The sequence below is a fragment of the Cynocephalus volans genome, chromosome X (genome assembly GCF_027409185.1).
Source record: "Cynocephalus volans isolate mCynVol1 chromosome X, mCynVol1.pri, whole genome shotgun sequence".
NCBI classification, from domain to species: Eukaryota; Metazoa; Chordata; class Mammalia; order Dermoptera; family Cynocephalidae; genus Cynocephalus; species Cynocephalus volans.
In genome coordinates this window covers 105,037,658-105,058,171 of record NC_084478.1, presented here as the reverse complement: position 1 = coordinate 105,058,171, position 20,514 = coordinate 105,037,658, and the positions used below count along the sequence as shown (strand labels likewise).

Sequence of the window (20,514 nt, the reverse complement as noted above, 5' to 3'; positions counted from 1 at the left end):
CCAACAAACATCAAAGACAAATTAAAGGGGAAGAAAAGAATAAAAGATATTTACAATATTCAAATGAAAATCAATAAAATGCCAGGGGTAAGACAATACCTTTCAACAACAACCTTAAATGTAAATGGATTAAACTCCCCAATCAAAAGACACAGACCAAGTGACTGGATTCAAAAGCTAGATAGGCCCCACTACATGCTGTCTTTAAGAGACTCACCTCACCTATAAAGAGACACACAAACTAATAGTGAAGGGATAGAAAAACATATACCTGAATGGAAACCAAAAATGAACAGGAGTAGTTATTCTTGTATCAAATAAAATAGACATTAAACCAAAAACCATGAGAAGAGAAAAGGAAGACCACTATCTAATGATAAAATGATCTATCCAGCAAGAAGACATAACAATCATAAATATATATGCACACAACACTGGAGCACCAAGATATATAAAGCAAACACTATTAGGCCTAAAGAAAGAGATAGATCCCAATACAATAAGAGTACGGCACCTGAACGCCCATCTCTCAGCAGTGGACAGATCGTTTAGGCAACAAATCAACAGAGAAACACAGGATTTAAACTACACTTTGGACCAACTGGACCTGGAAAATACCTATAGAACATTTCATCCAACAACTACAGAATATACATTACTCTCATTAGCACATGAAACATTCTCCAGGATAGACCATATGTCAGGTCATAAATCAAGTCTCAACACATTTTAAAAAACTGAAATCATTTCAAGTAACTTTTCAGACCACAATGGGTTAAAACTAAAAATCAATAACAAGCAAAACTCTGGAAACTATACAATTACGCTGAAATTAAACAACATGCTCCTGAATGACCTATGGGTCCAAGAAGAAATGAAACAGGAAATCAAAAAATTGAAACAAATAAGACAAATCCTACACAAAACCTGTGGGATACTGAAAAAGCAGTACTAAGAGGGAAGTTTAATGCAATAAACACTTACATCAAAATAATAGAAAGATTATAAATAAATGACATAATGAACACCTCAAAGAACTAGAAAAACATGAACAATCCAATCCCAAAATTAGTAAACAGAAAGAAAGAATTAAGATCAGAGCAGAACTAAATGAAATAGAGACCCCAAAAATGATACAAAAGATCAGGGAAACAAAAAGTTGTTTCTTTGAGAAGATAAACTAAACAAGCCATTAGCTAGGCTAACTTAAAAAAAAAAAGAAGAGAGAAGACTGCCTCCAAAAAAATCACAGACAAAAAAGGAGATATTACAACTGATACTATAAAAACACAAAGACTTATTAGAGACTAACATAAACAACTATATGTCACAAATCTGAAAACCTGGAGGGAATAGAAAACCCGAACAGACTAATAACAAGCAATAAGATTGAAGGAGTAATCAGCAGTCGCCCCACAAAGAAAAGCTGAATTCTACCAAACCGTTAAAGAGGAATTAAGACTAATTCTCTTCAACCTATTACAAAAAATTGAAAGAGGCCATTCTCCCAAACTCATTCTATAAAGCCAGCATCACTCTGATATCAAAACCAGACAAACATACAATAGAAAAAGAAAACTACAGGCTGATATCTCTGATGAACATAGATGCAAAACTCTTCAAAAAAATATTAGCAATCAGAATACAGCAACACATCAAAAAAATTATACACCAGGATCAAGTGGGATTCATCCCAGAGATGTAACAATGTTTCAGTGTATGCAAGTCAATAAATGTGATACACCACATCAACAAAATCTAGGATAAAACCTATATGATTATTTCAATAGATGCAGAAAAAGCACTTAACAAAATTGAACATCCCTTCATGACAAAGACTCTTAGCAAATTAGACACAGAAGGAAAGTATCTCAACACAATAAAAGCCATATGGGACAAACCCACTGCCAGTATCATCCTAAATGGGAAAAAGCATTCAGCTTTTAAAAACAGGAACAAGACAAGCATGCCCAATCTCACCACTCCTTTTTAACATAGTATTGGAAGTATTAGTCAGAGCATCCAGGCAAGAGAAAAGAATTAAAGGGCATCCAGGTTGGAAAAGACAAATCCAAACTATCCCTATTTGCTGATGACATGATCCTATGCACAGAAAAACCTAGACACTACCAAAAAAACTCTTAGAACTGAGAAACGTTTTCAGTAAAGATGCAGGATACAAAAATCACAATGTGAAAATCTGTAGCTTTTTTATACTCCAATAATGAACTAGCAGAAAAAGAAATCAAGAAAACCAGTCCATTGACAATAGTCACCAAAAAAATAAAAGACCTAGGAATCAATTTAACTATGGAGGTGAAAGAACTTTATAAGGAGAACTACAAATCATTGCTGAAAGAAATTAAAGAGGACACAAAAAGACTGAAAGACATTTGATGCTCTTGGATTGGAAGAATTAATATTGTGAAAATGTCCATACTACCCAAGGTGATCTACAGATTCAATGTAATCCCCAAATGCCAATGACATTCTTCACAGAAATAGAAAAACAATCCTAATAGTCATGGGGAACAACAAAAGACCCAAATAGCTGAAACAATCCTGAGCAAAAAGTAAATAAATAAATAAAGCTGGAGGCATTACACTAACTGACTTCAAATTAAACTACAAAGCTATAGTAACCAAAATAGCATGGTACTGGCATAAAAACAGATACTCAGACCAATGGAGCAGAAGAGAAAACCCAGAAATCAACCACCATACTTATAGCCAACTGATCTTTGACAAGGGCAACAAGAACGTACACTTGGGGAAAAGACTGTCTCTTCAATAAGTGGTGCTGGGAAAACTGGACATCCATATGTTGAAGAACGAAACTAGACTTGTACCTCTCACAGTATGCCAAAGTCAACTCAAAATGGAATAAAAAGTTATATATAAGATCCAAAACTATAAAACTCCTAAAAGAAACCATATGGAAAACACTTCAGGAAGTAGGACTGAGCAAAAGACTTTTTGAACAAGACCCCAAAAGCACAAGCAACAAGAGAAAAAATAAACAAATGAGATTACATCAAACTAAAAAGCTTTTCACAGCAAAATAAACAGTTAACAGAGAGAAAAAATCTACAGAATGGGAGAAAATATTCACAAACTATGCATCCTACAAGGCATTAACATCCAGAATATATAAGGAACTCAAACAACCACACTGTAAAAAACCAAATAACCCAATTCAAAAGTGGGCAAAGGAGCTGAATTGGCATTTCTCAAAGGAAAATACATAAATGGCCAACAGACATATGAAAAACTGGTCAACATCACTCAGCATCCAGGAAATGCAAAACCACACTGAGATATCACCACACTCCAATTAGATTGGCCAGTATCAAAAAGACAGATAATAACAAATGCTGGTGAGGATGTGGTAAAGGTGAACCTTCCTACACTGTAAATTAGTGCAGCAGTTATGGAAAACAGTATGGACATTCCCTAAATAACTACATATAGAACTGCTATATGATCCAGCAATCCCAATGCTGTGTGCATACCCAAAGGAATGGAAATCATCACATCGAAGGGATACCTTCATTCCCATGTTCATCGCAGCTCTATTTACAATAGCTAAGAGTTGGAACCAACCTAAATGTCCATCAACGGATGACTATATAAGAAAATGTGGTATATATACACAATGGAATGCTACTCTGCCATAAAAGGGAATGAAATTCTGCCATTCACAGCAACATGAATGAATTTAGACAAAATTATGCTGAGTGAAATAAGACAGGTACAGAAAGAGAAATATGCATGTCCTCACTCAAAGTAGGAACTGGAAGAAAAAAAAAGGAAAGAAAGATACAACAATCACAATAATTCCTTGAACTTTCAAAAGGAGAGAACAGAACTGAGGCCACCAGAGGTGGGAAAGGTGGAAGGAGAGAGGGAGCTAGAGATAAATTGGTAAAGAGCCACAAAAAATGTTTACATGTGTAATGATAAAATAGAAAAATTAAAAATAAACCCAGGCAGTCCAGCTCCGGATAATTGTGCACTTAGCCACTACAATGAAACCCAAGATTACCACTATGTATTTTCTAGTATACATCATCATACTTTCTGATATGTAAGTACCATTATACTATATGCTAAATTGCTAAATTAATAAACATATTGCATTTGCACACACACATAAATGGGCCAACAGCTTCTGGATCCTGTATTTTGGTAGATTGTGCCTAATTAAAAATAAGTACATTGTAAATCCATTTATACCTCATTTACTGTTACAAGCCAAGCACAGGTATATGCTTAACTCTTAAAACTGATTTAACCATCATTCTGGTCAAACCAACTTACTACATAAACACTTTCACATATCACTCTAAGTATGCTCTTTGATTAGACATTTCCCCAAATGGTGGTCTGGGTAAATGTATTTTTGTTAAAAGATTAGTTCCCACAGAATGAGAACTGTGTCAATCTTTATAACCTTTTCAGGGAAACATATTATTTGATAATAATAACAAAGTAAAATAGCATTCAGAAGAGAATATTTTTATATACCATATCAAAAAATAATTAGGTTATGTCACTATTTAAATTAGTTTATTATAAACTATTCCACACCATCTGAAGGTTTAAACCCCCCAAAAAAATCATTCTGTAAGAATGAAAATAAGATAACAAGGCTCATTAATAAAAAAAAGATTACATTAAGAAAGTTATAGTACTTAAAGGTAACAATGGCAAAAGAATCAAAATGGTTTTTCATTTGTAGACATATTTCAAATATTATTCTCTACACCACTTTAATTTTCCTTTTGCTTTCTTCATAATTTCAAGCTATCTGGGGAGTTATCATTTATCTAGATACTAGACTGAAAGATGGACATAATACATTGATCTTACAAAGGAAAGCAAAAGAGAAAGCAGTCATAGTCTCAAACATTATACAGCACCTATAACTTACACGTAGCAATGCAGTTATTCACACATTAATAATCACCTATGGCTAGGCAAAAAAGTCTACTTATAGTATTACCTTTGACCAATTGATTCTCTTCATGGAAATTTCAGGTTTATATATTTTTTTCTGCTTCATTCCATAAGGTAGATCAAGTGGTGCTCCCGGGGGAGGAGGAACTCCTGCAAGCAGCAGTGGTGGAAGAGGTCCCCCAAACAAAGGTGGTGGTGGTGGTGGTGGTGGTGCTGAAATACCAATCATTCCAGGTAAAGGAGGTGGAGGAGGAGGAGGGGGAGGAGGAGTTCCTCCGGGTAGAGGTGGTACTGGTGCAGGTGGTGGAGGGCCTGGAATTCCTGATGAACCTAAGAGTCCACGTCCCTGAAATATAAATAATCCAAGTTTAAATACTCATAATAAAATATAGCAGAAAGAACACATATCAGTAGACATTTGTGGTTGATTTGTTTAAGATTATATACACTTTAGACGTTACTAAATATCTTAAATATCTTAAATATTTAGCAACATCTAAGGGTTAAGAGTACATGAAAAAGACTTGTGTAGATTTTTGATAAGCATTATAAACTATGGACAGCGACTCCTTTCTGTTAACACATTAAAGCTAGGAAAGTTGGCATCCTCCAACTTTTCCAGTATTATGAAATACTCCTCCAAAATAATGAGAAATTACCTTTCATTATACATATATGCAAAGAAGAAGCACTGTATATGGCTTGGGCCTGTTATACTAGTTGGTTTGAATACGGGATAATTAATACAAGGTCATGCATTCGATTCCCTTGGGGACCAATTAGCTTTACACAAAGAGTCTGTTTCATAGCACCAGTAACTTAGCTGTCTTCTGATACCAATAATTAATACTAAGTAGCATCCATTTGCAGAGTAATATATGCTTATCAACATTTTTAAATCTATTATTTCTTTTGATCCTTATCATAACCCTGAAATGTAAAGAGGGTATTTTTATCTCACCTTTATCTCACTGCTTATAGATGAGGAAACTTTAATTGCAAAAAAGTTAAATGACTAACCAAAGGCTGCACAAACTGAAATGTGACTATTGTTTCAATGTGGTTCTTCTCACACCTAGTGCAGTCCTCTTTCAACTACAACAAACTACGTCTTCATGAATGGGTGTCACTTGCCATGAGGAGAATTCACACAGATTGGATCATGAAGAGAGTATAACTTATTTCTACTATATTTGTAGAAAGTAACTTCAAGCTCATTCTCTAATGACAATGAATAACAGATGAAGGAGAACACTGCATTCCATGTTGTCTTGTGTTTTGGTAATTCATCTGTACCAGTTTCATTAAACCATTACTGATCACAATGGTTCACTTTCTAAAATAAATGAATAAAAAAGTGGAGCTGTTCATTATAAACATTCTTAAAAAATCACTACCAACGAATAGGTATCTTTTGTAATCAAGATATAACATTAGATTAACTGAATAAAAGGCTTAAAACTAACAAAATTTCTTGGTGTAGTGTTATTTTTATTTGGGGAGAAAGTCCTCTTACCTTTATTAATACAAACTTTCTACTTGTACTATTTAATTTAAACTTAGAATATCTTTATAAAATAAGCTGAAGCTTATTTTTGGGAAAATAATATAAAGAACTGACTTATTTACAAAAATATTAAAAGTTAACACTCATAGGTAGACATGATCATGGAAATATTTCTCATAACATTCACTGCACACTGCCAAATATTTTATTCACATATATGAAGGTTTATGTGTATATATACACATATACAAGTTAAACGTTACATTTAACAAATGACAGTTCTCTCCTGGAATGCAATCCTTTCTGGAGGTTAGGAAGAATTAAAGACAGGATTAAAATATGCAAAATTCTCTTAATTTTATTTTTAATGCAGTAAAACTGTGGAAATCTTCCAACTTTCACAGTCTTGGTCGAGATCAAAGAAATTGTGGGAAAAATGTAAAGTTCAGGAAATTAGTTATTTATCCTACAACGTTTGTATATAAATGGATTTTTTGAATACTTTGAAAGGCAAAATGTGTGTCCATTTTTTATTAATAAGCAGCAAAATTAAAGGAATACATAGTTGCAAACATCAAATTTTTGCCTCTATTAGATCATACTTATGTTATGGAACTTATACAACCACAAACCTTTTCTCCTCTCCCTCCTATGAACAATGAGAAATTGAACAATTAAATTAGGCTACAATATAGTATTAACAATTGAATATTTTATGCCATTTTGGGCACACTAGAAAGTGCTGCATGACTGCACTTTTTACAGTTAACAATGAATAAGCAACTACTTCCTAAGCAGTGAGGCCCTGTGCTGGGTGCAGTAGAGTTCGGGATAAAGGTAAGAATTAGAAATATACTGTCCTCAAGGTGCTTATGCTCAAGTGGGAGAAATAGAACGGGCACACAAGCAAATATTAGTGGTTTTAAAAAGTGATATGAAACTTCAGAGAAATTCCCTAATGGAGTTTTTGGCGAAGATTTGCAAAGGATATCCTACTGAGCTTCACCTTAAAGGACATTTTTCACATGCAAAGATATGCAAGGGGGGGCATTTGGGATCGAGAATAACATAAACCAACATTTCTCAGCTAAGTTCTATGAACATACTATTTCCAGGAGATGTTAATAGGTGTTCTGAGATAAAGGGTTCTGTGGTCAAATGAGTCTGGGAAAGCTGTATGAAAAAGAGTTAGGTTTCTTCAAAGTAGGACATCTTGGATCCTTTAATATGCTAATGAGTATATTGGACTATGGAATGCTTTCCTCATGAAAACCCTATTAGCGTCTCTGCAACTAATGTCTGGGAAATGCTAGCAGAAGAAAAAATGTGGAGACAGTAAGTTCCAAATGTGAAGGGAGGAAAGGTGACTTAGCTGTAACAGAGGCTGCAGTTAGGGGAGCAGTCAGAGCCTAGGCTGCAAAAGAGAGATAAGGGAGCCCATGCTAGAAGGCCTTAAAATTCCTGGTAAGGAGATTTTATTTAATCCTGACTGCAACAGGCAACCACTGAACATATTAAAGCCCAGAGTGACAATAATCAGGGCAGTGTTTTAGGAAGATTAATTTGCCACTGACATAAAGGATAAATTTGAGGAAGAAGAGACTACAGACAGGGAGAAAAGACAGAAAACAATTGTATAAGTCCAGGCATGATGTAACAAGAGAGTGGACCTGGGGGGTCCTGGGTTTTGACGCAAGGGGGAAAAAAGAAAAAGAACTGACATTAAAAAAAAAAAAGTGACTAGCTTAATTTGTGAGGCGGTGGGACAGGAAAAAGGGAAAGAAAACTCCAGCTTCATTGTTTAACAAAATGGTGGTAAAATTTAAACAAATAAGAATAGAGAACAAGCTGGTTTGAAGAAAGAGAGGAGATCATAAATACTGGATTTGATTTCAACATGCAGCAGGACCTTCCTATGGGGATAGCTAATCAGAAGCTGAAAATATAAGACAAACTCAAAAGTACTTGACACCTAGTAAAAGGTGATATTTGAATGTATGATACTGAACGGGATATTAGAGCAAGGATATACAGATAAAAGAGCAGAGGACAGAACGTTGAGTAATGTCACCATTTGGGAGATGAAAAGATAAAGAGAAACTGAGTTCTCAGACATGTAAAAAGGGAAGTCAGAAGAGAGAGAGAGAAAGATTTAGTGAAAAGAAGTTAGAGTTAAGTGATGCAGGAAACAGCCATCACATTGGGTGTTCTGGAGTCTATTGGTGACTTTTAAAGTAATTTTTCAGTAGACTAATGGAAATAGATTTAGTCAATCAACAAACACCCACTGAGCATCCACTATGTTAAGATGTCTTCAATTTCTTAATATTCATTTAAGACGAAGAGTGTGTTGAAAAGAGTACTTAATCAGTTCTAAATTTTAGATACTCTAACATTTTAAGTGTATATGTGAGTTTTTCATCATAGGGAATGTAGGTAGAAATGTAAAGTTTATAGATTTTAAAATGATGGTAGTTGAGATTTAAAGAGATCTCTAGAAGTTTTGGGGATAATTATAATTAATGAGCATTTCCATATTCTTTTTGAAAGAAAATACTACGCACTCAGTTTTTCAAATCATCATAAAAATTTCATCTCAAAAGCAGTTTTGCTTGTGTAATATATTCTGCTAAAAATATTGAGAGCAGTTTGAGCTACTAATACCTTATTATATTTCCAAATATTAAAATAATTTATTGTCCTGAAAAATCAAATCCATGGAGGTATTTCAACTAAAATGTGAAATACAAAAAATCTGCTTCTGGTCACGTTTTTCCTTCTATTTAACAAGATAATTCTCTACCATCAAACTCACTGTGACATGACACAAAGTCTATATCTTCTTTCATTACCTGTGTTCGAAGTTGCTGGATTTCTGTTTCAAGTTCTTTGATTTTTTCTTCTCTTTTTTGAAGCTCTGCTTGAGCTTCCTGTCGAGCTGTGAATTCTTCATCGAACTGCAATGATGACCACCATAAATGTACTGTTAATAATATAGTTTTGAGAAAGCCTTAAACAACATTATGTATTCAACAGGGAGAGTGGTTTTTGTTTAGTTGGATTCCCAGATCATTCAGAAAATCAGAGCTCCTGATTATTTTCAAGACAGTTAAGTAACCATGTGGAGGTGGGGTACTGCTTGTGGTGGTAGTGGTTGGTAGTAAAGACAAAATATGGCCCCACTCAAGGTAAGCACACCCATTTTCACTTCTGAAAAAAATGCAAAAAAATAAATAATTAAATAAGGGGACTGAGAAGTCTCTCTTTAAATATAATGGGTATTTTTATTAATTTGTTATTGAAAATTCAATTTTAGAATTAATAATGTTTTTAATGTTTCATCCCATACATTTAAGTTTAATGAATTAGAAAATGAAATCTAAAAGTATTCCATCAAGGAGTTTCAACTCCTTAACTGTTTTTATTCTTGAAAAGAGACTGAACTTTTAGAATGCTTAAGTGAATGTATGATCATATGAACTGGAAGATTTCTATTACAATCTTAGTTGTCCAGCATCCAAAAAGTGGTGCTCCACAAAATCTTAAGGTAGAATGATATATGCTGTAATAGCTTTCTCCTTCAGATGGTTAATCAAAACACTGTGTGACATTATGAGAGGGAGAATGAAAGGTTAAAATACAGTGTGCTAAGCCAAAAAGACTGTCTGAGTGGCGAATATTTATTTACTGCATCCTGCCCCAGCCCTTACCTTAGTCAGGGCTCTAAGCAGGCACAAAACAACCTGCATATTTACAGTAAATACTGCCTATGTCTGACTATAGAACATTTTATTTGTCCTTTATTGTCAATGTCAATGTCACCTCAAGTCATTTTGGAAGTCTATACCCTATCCCAGCAATGTTATTTCTCTTTCTACTATCCAGAACTGTCTTTAGAGTTTATGAAACAATACAAAAGTATGATACTGTTAATAAATATTCATCCTTATAGTAGATATGACCTTTGGAAAATTTAAAATGCCATTCTGATCTAAGTCCAAAGAAACAGTGGATGAGCAAACTGCATAATAATAGTGATTGGGTAAAACCTGATATACTACCTAGTGATACTTTTATTCATCTCTACTTGAGTCGCTGGAAAATGTCCCACAAAGCCTGGTCCAAATCTTCTCTAACCTCTTTAAATTTCAAAACCATCTAAAACCCTGAATCTATACTCCCTATCCCCCCTCCCAAAGTCAGTTTCTCCTGTGTGCTTCTCAAACATGGTGTCTACACAAGCACACAGTACACAACTTTTCCTCTATAAATGTTTTATTGGTACATTTGAAGAAAGGTACACAGTGTTTTCACTTTTAATTTTAAATTACATTAATCAGTTTAAAAATGCTTATAATGGCAAACCTTATGTCATATATATTTTACCAAAATAAAAAATCCACCTAATGTAAAAAAAAAAGAAAGAAAATAAATAAATAAATAAATAGAGGTGCCAATAAGACAGAGACTTGAAAATAAATAAATATATAAAATTATATTAATCTGTGAACACACAGAGCAGAGTAGGAATCACAGAAGCCTGAACTACGTGACCTGGAAGAGGTCTTCTTACAAGTCCACTAATCTTACCCTCTCCTTTTATTGAGGAAGAAACTAAAATCCAAGGAGCGTAAGCGGCTTACTTAAAGTCACAGCTAATTAGCTGAAAAGCTGAGATCAGATCTTATACATACTACCTTTCATTCTAGCACTTTTTGAAAAAACCACTTTATACTGCCTCTTAAAATGACCCAGAACAAGAAAATGCATGTTGATAACCACTAAGAATATACATGTTTTCATTCTGAATGTTGGTGATGAGACTAAAGCATCAAACACAGAAATTTCTTTTCTATTATTTCAAGATGCCTTTTCCTATAATATATTCTTACAGAAAACTTTACTAGATAGATAATCACAATTTGTTCCAGTCTGTGGTGTCTAATCACAGTGCCAACCAAAACTTAAGGAGATTCTTAGATTTTCAAAAGGAATTTTAAATGTGCTACTTAAAACAAGAACATTAGAAATATAAATGTCTATTAATCAAAAAGCAAGCATTTTCTTGCACCAATAAAAATGACAGCTTCACACAAACATTTTATCCTCAAGCTCTTAAAATCTATTCTAGTAGCTTTTTCAGATGCCCTGAAGTAACTTCAGTAATACTCTATAATTTCTAGAGTAACAGCAAAAGTGATTATCTAATCTCCAAGGTAAGTCATAACTTTGAAGAGACAGCAATATGTAAGCACTTTATCTTGCTGTCAGAAGGGTAAAAACTGGAGAGCTTTTAGACTTGTGCTTCAATCCTTCTCCCTGCACCCAAGAGCAGAGAAATACTATACTAATGATTAATAGGATCTAGAACAAAAAGAAAAAAACTTTTTGTAGAAGCTAATAAAATTGTGGCTATGCTTTCATGAAACAAGAAAAAGACAATCTTAGATCTAAATAAAATTAAGATATTCATAAAGCTGGCATTTACTCAAAGGCATTCATGTAAGGCATTTACACAGATAAAAAGGGGGGAACCTCAAGCTCCATCAAGCCTACATTAAGCAGCAGTATCATTTAAAAAATGATAATTATAATATTAAAAGAAACTAAGTCTAAGCAGGAATGGTGTAGGGGGAGAAGGACGGAGAGAGAAAGAGAGAGAACACTGCAACATTCTGTTGCTATCAATAGCACTAACTTTAAAGACCATAACAGATAAGACTAGCTAACTATTTCACAGTTCTCTGAAGAACCACCTATTGTAAATAAGTGAGAAATACAGGAAAGCAATGGGGGGATTTATTTTGGTTGACTGCTTCTAACTATACCCTTTCAGCAACCTAATTTTATTTCATTTATCACTTTAGTATAAGTAGAGTTTTTCTTCCATAATGGATTAAAGGTGATGAGGGGGGAACAGTAGCAACCTTATCTTATTAGTAAATAAATCAATATCCTGTAGTTATGTTTGAATCTAGAAATATCAAGTACTACATAACTGAAACAAAATTTTTAAGACCTCACATAAAGAAACAAGGTATAATACGTGCTGTGATTAAATTATTAATTTAACAATTATGACTAATATTTCACAAGCCTTACCTTCTTTGAAAATTCCACTGCTTTTTGTTCACTTTCTTCAACTTTTGCCTTGTTCACACAAGAATCTATTAAGATCAACCGAAAGTGATTAGAAATTATGGCATGAGATGTTTAGGCAAAAGATGGCTGCCAACCTATAATTCTACTATGCAGACTATCATTTTTATGTCAATTTCTATTAAAGGGAAATTGACCTATACTACACATGAAAAATAAACTACCACATTTTATTTCTTTAACATATACTAACTAAATTCAGTGACAGTACTGTTGAGGCACAAAATCAAGCATCCATAAATATATTTGACTAAATTATCATCATTTTAAAGATATTCATATTATTTTTCAACTTTCACAATTATAGAATTCTTCAAAATATTTTTGTAGTTTATGGTGGATGGAGAGGTGGCAAAGACTTCATTTTAACAGTATTAGGACTCAAAATGATTCTTAAAAAAATGCTGGAAGAGTAGCATTCATTAATTCAGGTTTCCTAGTGAAAGATTTTACTTAATTTCTATTCTGGGGCAAAATGTACCATACACATCAAGAAACACACTTTAAACTTCTCAGGTCCAATCAAAGACATCAGAATAAAATAACCGAAGAACCTCTTTTGGACAATTGTATTTCTCATTATTAAAGTCTATTCCATACTTAGCTTTTCCATACCTATTTACTCAAAAGAAATAAAAACGTATGTTTGTACCCATACTTGTATATGAATGATCATAGCAGCTTTATTTATCATAGCCAGAAAATTGGAAATAACCCAAATGACCATCAACAAGTATATGTATACACAAATTATAATATATCCACATCCTGGAATACTACTCAGCAATATAAAGGAATGAATTATTGATATATTCAATACAACAATATGGGTGAATCTCAGAATAATTATGCTGAATTAAAGACAAAAGAGAGTACATGCTATGTGTTTCTATTTATATATGACTTTAGAAAATGAAACTAGTAAGAGAGACTGGTGGCTAGCTCAGGATGAAGAGGAGTGGGAGGCACGGAAAGAAGTGACTAAAAAGAGAATGCAGAAAACTTTAGAGATTGATAGAGATGTTTGTTATCTTGACTTTGATGATGGTTTTAAGTACAGATAATAACATTAAAATTTATCAAATCATATACTTTAAAAAAGGGTAGTTTTTCTTATGTCAAATTTACCTCAATAAACCTTTTTCTTAGTGTGTGGCTGGAGCAAAGCAGCTGAGGAAGAAAGTGGTAAGTGATGAGGTCAAAGAGAGTGCTCACATCTGGGCTGTGTTAACCATCATTGGTAATGCTTTTGATTTTGATTTAAATTTCAATGAGAGGGCATTGGAGAGTGTTAGGCAGAGATGTGATATGATGTGATTTATAAAAGATAGTAGACTTACAGAATTATAAAGTCAGAAGAGACTCTAATCTCCTCAGGTCCAAGTGATCTTAAAATAGAGAGCCATAGATTTCCTAAAAGTTCCTGAAACACCTGATAATTTTTGTGTATGAACATGTGTGTGTATGTGTGTGTGTGTGTGTGTGTGTGTGTGTGTGTGTATTTTCCGATGAAAGATAAGCTTCTCAAAAAGGACTTCAACCACAAAATATTAAGAACCACTCATATATTTGACTTACCTGACTTTAAGGTTCAGGAAACTGAAACCTAGAGGAGTTAAGTGATTTGTTCACAATCACAGAGTTGGCATGTGTATGAGGTCATAATGGGTTTATGATGCTGACTATCCTCTCACCTGATCCCTTCATCTCTCCTCACCCCAATGCTTTTGATTAACAGTACACAGTCATAAGTACCTGGCGCACAGTACACAAAACAAATGTCTGTTGAACACTCAGCAACCCAGCCAAAATCAACATTAGACTATGTGTGCCAACTATGGTTCATAATGGATTATAAGCCAATACACATATTTGAAAATAGTCCCTTATGACTCCCTGAACAAAATACAAAATGAACCACTAAGTTTATCAAGCTTATTGAAAAATATTCAGTGAAGCCAGCATTCACATTCATTGCTGGGGCAAAGTAAATCGGCACAAGCTTTCTGAAAAGCATTCGGCCTTTGAAAGTTCATACCCTCACTTAAAGGAATCAATCCTTAAGAAATAATGAGAAAAAGCCAAACATTTATACACAAGAATGTTCACAGCAGACTCATTTATAACTGCAAAAATCTGAAAACAATCTAGATGTACAATAATAAAAGACTGGTTAAGATGATTATTACAGTCCATAAAATGGATTATACAGACATTAAAAGTCACATTTTGAAGGTTAACATGGAAAAATTCTTATAATATAATGCGCCATGAAAAATCAGCATATAGATAGATACATAGAAAGATAGAGAGATATAGGGAAATGTACTGAGCTGAAAAGGGAGCAATGATGATGTGACTGGTGATTTGCTAATTACATAAGTCTCTAGATTGCCTACAAGTGTGCATTATGTTTAAAAACAGAAAATAATAATACATGATTAATAATAATAAGGCATCCATCTTTGAACATTACTGTGAGTCTTTCCTATGCTATGGAGTAAAAAATAATATATAATTGGCATTCAACAGCTGTTGTTTTGTTTCTTTAAAGACAAGACAAATGAGTTCATGCTTGAACCTTAGCAATAATGATTTTGATTAAGTATCAATAAAACTACTTAACTATAAGGCCATATAGCATAGCATATTTCACAAGGGAGGTTTCACATCATCCTTCAGAGATTGTTCTGGGAAGTATTGCTAACTACCAGTCTAGGATGATAGAAGGTCATTACCTCAGCCATCCAAGGAGATGAATATGATCACCTCAAATTCTTTCCTAGCTCTAAGGTCTATGAAAGTATAAATTTATCTATTTGATAACCTTAAAAGGTCTCAAGTTGTTAAAATAAGATTGTATTTTTTTCTCAAACTTGAATACTAATAATATAGTTATAATACTAATGAGACCCTGTTGTACAAATGATTTCTACAAAACCACTAAGGTACCAGTATAAACTGAATTAAAGGGTTTTTACAGTCATGCTTCTAAAAAGTAAGGCATTCATCTATAATAATATAATGGCTTTTGTGGGGCACTGAGTTTAAACTGAATTCAGGAATGTTGAAACTTATGTAACAGGTTAATATTTCTAATCACACAAACAGAACTCTCATGATCATCATAATTAACAATTATAGCAATTGACTACCCACAGACACGATTTCCCAGATATTAATAGAAATTCAGTGAGAAACTACCTTTAAAAAGTGCCTATTATACAGAAGGTATAAAACACAATCAAAGGACAGTGAGGACAATATTACGTACCTATCAGATGAGTGAAATCAATGTCTAATCTTTGCCTGTACTTGAAGTCTGGGTCCATACCACTACAGTGCAGCACTATCTGTGAAACACACTCCTCAATTATTTTATAATACTGTGGCCTGAAAAACAGAGAGTATTCATGAATACCTTTTCTACCTATACAAATCAATTTTCTTAAGAAGGGATTCAGCATGTTAAATGAACTAAGTCTTTTCCGAGAGCTATGTAATAAAAAATTCTTTCTAGCCATTACACTCCCTTAAGAGAAATATGCATAAGCTTAAAGATGGTCGGATGTTACAGTGCCAAGCCTATTTGTGATGTAATCGACTGCAAACATTTAGTGACTTAACTCTAGTTTGCAAGGATTCATGCTTGTGTTCAAACATACTGATTAATCTTATCTATTTACTTAAGCTATTGTTTCTAAAGTTAATGAAAACAAATGACCTGTTAGTTCTACATCCATGAATACAGAAATGGTTCTAGGCATCCACAAGTCCTCAATTTCAATAAGGTATGAGTTTCTTGGCATTAGGTGGCAAACAACATCATGAATTTACTACAGCACTTTTACTCAGCACAGCTGTAACAGCTTACAAAACTGAACTAAGCCACTTATATTATAGACTATTCCAAAAATCTATTTATGCAGTATTTTATAAGATCCATTTTATAAAAACATACATTTAACATGCATGAGTATAGCCTCAATTTGTTTAAAGTGTCAAAGGTTTTAAAACATATCCTAATTCTGTAATCTATCAAGGTCATTCTGGCCTTAAAATGACCACTTGCATACGGCAAAAAAATAAAAAATTAAAAAAATAAAGGTACTTTTGCATTAAAATTTGTGAAAGATTTAGTGTTTGTCAGGGACTAATAAATTCAACAAAGAAAAATAAGTAAGAGGTACTACTGTAGATAAATTATGACATAAACATCCCTAAATACAGTGTGCTGAAAGCTAGCCAACCTACTAAAGTTTGAAAGTGAAGGTAAACAGTTTTTAATTGCTCTTCTATGTCTTTAGTCATGGGGCTGGTCCCAAGAATAACAACAAATAGTAATATATATTACACATCTGGGGCTTTTTCAAGTCATCATCCGATCTTGGGTAAATAATATTGGATTTTAATCTCAGTCTAGTCCATGATTCTTTGGGTAAACAGAAAAAAACAACTGCTCTCTTTAAGGCCAGGTTAATCATCCTGGAATAAAAGAACTTGTCACACTTCTACCTCACGTGATGTCCTTAGGTTGAAAAAGATGCCATATGAGAGTAACTTCTCATTTATTTATAGTTACTGAGAAAGGAATAGTTTCATTCAAATAATGACCCCAGGTAACTGAGGACATAGGGCACAGTAGCCCTTTAATTGTCAGAACTTAATTTAGAAAACAATCATTTTTAATGCATTACCATCTTTCCTGCTAAAAAACAAACAGCATATAATTTAATATTTTTAACATTTTTCTATATCTCTGTAACATTATGATGTCCATCAGATTTTTATAGTGGCCTGAACTGTAATAGTTCTCTGTGTTGCCCTAGAGCTGTCATTGTTATTGCAACTGTGCCTGACCTCATGGTAGCCTTCCTTTTTCCTTTAATTAAGCAGGTTTTGAGAAATCAGAGAATCTAGGTTGACATAATTTCATGCAAATTAGAGTATGAAGAACAACTAAGAGTTTTTTGAACAGTTAAATGGTAAGGTCATGGTCATCAGCCTGTGGATAATTTTAGTCACTCAGAAACCTTTTAATAACCTTCCGGTTTTCAGATATATTCCCAGTTACTAGATTCTAAAACTTTTAACTTAATGGGTTATTATCATACCCATTTATTTCAAAGAATTATATTACTGGACATAAAACTGAAATACTAGCATTACTATTTTCTTAGATGTTAATATAACACTTATTACTAGATAAATACATATAAAAGAGAAATAACAGTAAAATCTTACTTATTAAAATGCACAAGATAAAATCTTGAAAGTTCTACTCTAGAATCTTCAGTGCACTCTCTGTGCTACCATTACCTGGCAAAGAAAATTCATCACAGGGTCATTGCTACTAAAAGTCCTATTTCTGGGGTACCCTGTTTTTATAAGTAGATCTCTCTCTTCAGGCCCGATTAAAAATAAATGAGCACCTTTTTTAAAATGTTACTTAAAGTAGTCAAACTCTTATATTCTATTTATGTATATATGCATGTATTACCCAGACCCCACTACACTGTCCTTTAATATCCAATTCAAATTATAAACAAAGTACTCTCAGAACTGCCTCTTACCTGATATAATAATCATTTCTGATGAGTAAGAAATGTTGTAGAATGGATAATAAGTAATTTTCAGCAGTAGTGTCCTTCAACATATTATACAGAAGATGGTACACTTCATTCATATCAGTAGAAAGTAAGTAAAGGAAAAAAACCCAAAGATTCTTGAAGTAAGATTCATTCATAACAAAACCAGATTAATTTTTTAAAACAAAGATGTATCACTTGCTTCCATTACTGTTTCTAAGCCTTCAACTCCACGATCCAGTATTTAAACATTTGCATAAAGAAAATGATTCTATGGAATCATTATAATCTTTTAACTAGAGAAACAGACCTAAAGAACATTTCCAGGACCATTTGACTGTCAAAACCTTAAATGATTAGTTATTCACTATATGTTATAGTGCAGATTATAGCTGATACCATTGGAACAGCAATGCCGCCAATGAAAATGATTTTCTCTTGATCTTCTTGGGGTTGTGATAAGGACCTATATTATTCATGCAAGCCACTACTCCTCTCTTTTCACTGCCACATAAGACAGAAGGCAAATGAGCATGCTGTGAACTGCTAAAAGAGCACAAAACAGTTCTATTTTATCCATATGAAATACTTACTAACTCTGAAATTGTTTGCATTCATTTGTGTTTCATTATTTGAGAAAAGATGGAGAGTAAAGACAATGGAGGTTGAAATTTTTCATAGGATATAAAAAAACTGGAAGTTTAGATGCTTTTAGTAAGCTAGAAGACAGGTTTCAAAAATGGATTTACTTTTATAATAAAAGTGAGGAGCTGGAAAATCAATGCAAAATAAAGGTAAAAGATGAGACATAATCTGACACCTTAAAAACAACCTGAAATGTCAACATCTTGTCCAAAGTAGAATTAAGTATTTGATGGATTATTTCTTAGACCCCACGTAAAAGTGTTGTTAAAGTTTCATAAGGTCCCTTAAATGGCTACAGAATGGATCCAAACATAACTTTATGGTGAAGTTTGATTATAAGAGAAGTCTATACAAAGCAATATATTTCTTAATTGATATAAAAAGCATATAATTTTAGAGAAACCACTGCAAACTAGCATCACTACTGATGGATAAGAAATTACTAGAAATTATTTGTTATAATAATAACATTGTTATTCATTACACACACATTTATCCAATATCTATGTGTAAGAACTTTGATAGGAGCATTGGTGAAAAAAGATGAAACATGACATTTCTGCCCTCAATCTCACAGGGGCAGAGAAGTGTACATAAATAAGATAGAACAAATAAAGTGGGAGTTTCAAGGAGCAGAATATTCTAGCTTTTTTGTGGGGTCAGGGGGAGAGAGGGAAGAACACATCACAAAGAAGTATAGCTCGAAGGTCACTTTGGTTCTGAAGTATTTCCCAACTTCCCCAGAATCCATAAGAAAGAAATTTAATGGGTGTGAAACAAATAGGCAGCAATGCTATGACAACCATCTCTTAGATCTAAAATCATTTCATATAAAATCATTGCCACAGGACGACTATGGTTACAGTTTCGTTACAGGTAGATACAGCCTTGTTACTGTTAGATACTACTACATCTAAACATTTTTGTTATTGTTAAAGAACACAAATATTTGAATACAGAATAAGGCCTTTATTTGATTTGAATTTCATCTCTAAGTCATGGGTGTACCATTTAATAAACTGAAAAGGTATATTAGCTATAGTCACATATGAACTCAGTGAACTTTTCCCAAAAAAACTTTACACATAAGATATACTGCATTAGGCTCTTGTCTATCCACTAAGCAGAGTACACCTATAATACAGCAAGCCATTGTGCAGATTTCAATATAGCTTGTGTAAATCATCAGGACAGTCTGACAATTCCTCAGCATGAATCTCAAGGACAGCATCATAGTGAGGTTCTAATGTAAATAAGTGGATATAAATCGGACTGGCAGACAAGAACACTAACAATGGTCCACAAAACCACCCAGAAATTCTTTTTCCACAATACACATGAAATTATTTCTGAGGTTTGTCAAAGGATATTCCATTTCTGTTCGAATGTCGTTGAGACGGTGTGATAATTCAGTTAGGTCATCATCTTTGTTCTCATCAAACACTTTCAGCTGAATATCAAGTTCATCATTCTCTTTTTCTTTTAGATCCTAACATAAACATAAAACTTAACAGATGAATAACAGTTTGACAACAGCATACTTTGATAATAAAGGGCAGAACACAATTATTCATTTATACACACAGAAGCACTTTCAAATATTGACCCAGGCACTTGGTTCTCTGGAAGAAAGTAAATGTAGCTAAGTTTTTTTTT

At 33.3% G+C, this 20,514-nt stretch overlaps 1 protein-coding gene across 2 annotated transcripts in view; it reads right to left on the bottom strand.

Annotated features, from left to right (window-relative positions):
* Window positions 1-20,514, bottom strand: part of DIAPH2 (diaphanous related formin 2) — an 834,932-nt gene that overhangs the window by 567,016 nt on the left and 247,402 nt on the right. For both annotated transcript variants that reach the window (XM_063083053.1, XM_063083052.1), the window contains 6 exons: window positions 20,229-20,347; window positions 18,199-18,315; window positions 15,900-16,018; window positions 12,569-12,633; window positions 9,319-9,423; window positions 5,006-5,305 (listed from right to left, as the gene is read on the bottom strand). In XM_063083053.1, the coding sequence (XP_062939123.1) occupies window positions 5,006-5,305; window positions 9,319-9,423; window positions 12,569-12,633; window positions 15,900-16,018; window positions 18,199-18,315; window positions 20,229-20,347 (825 nt within the window). The remainder of the gene's footprint in view (window positions 1-5,005; window positions 5,306-9,318; window positions 9,424-12,568; window positions 12,634-15,899; window positions 16,019-18,198; window positions 18,316-20,228; window positions 20,348-20,514) is intronic.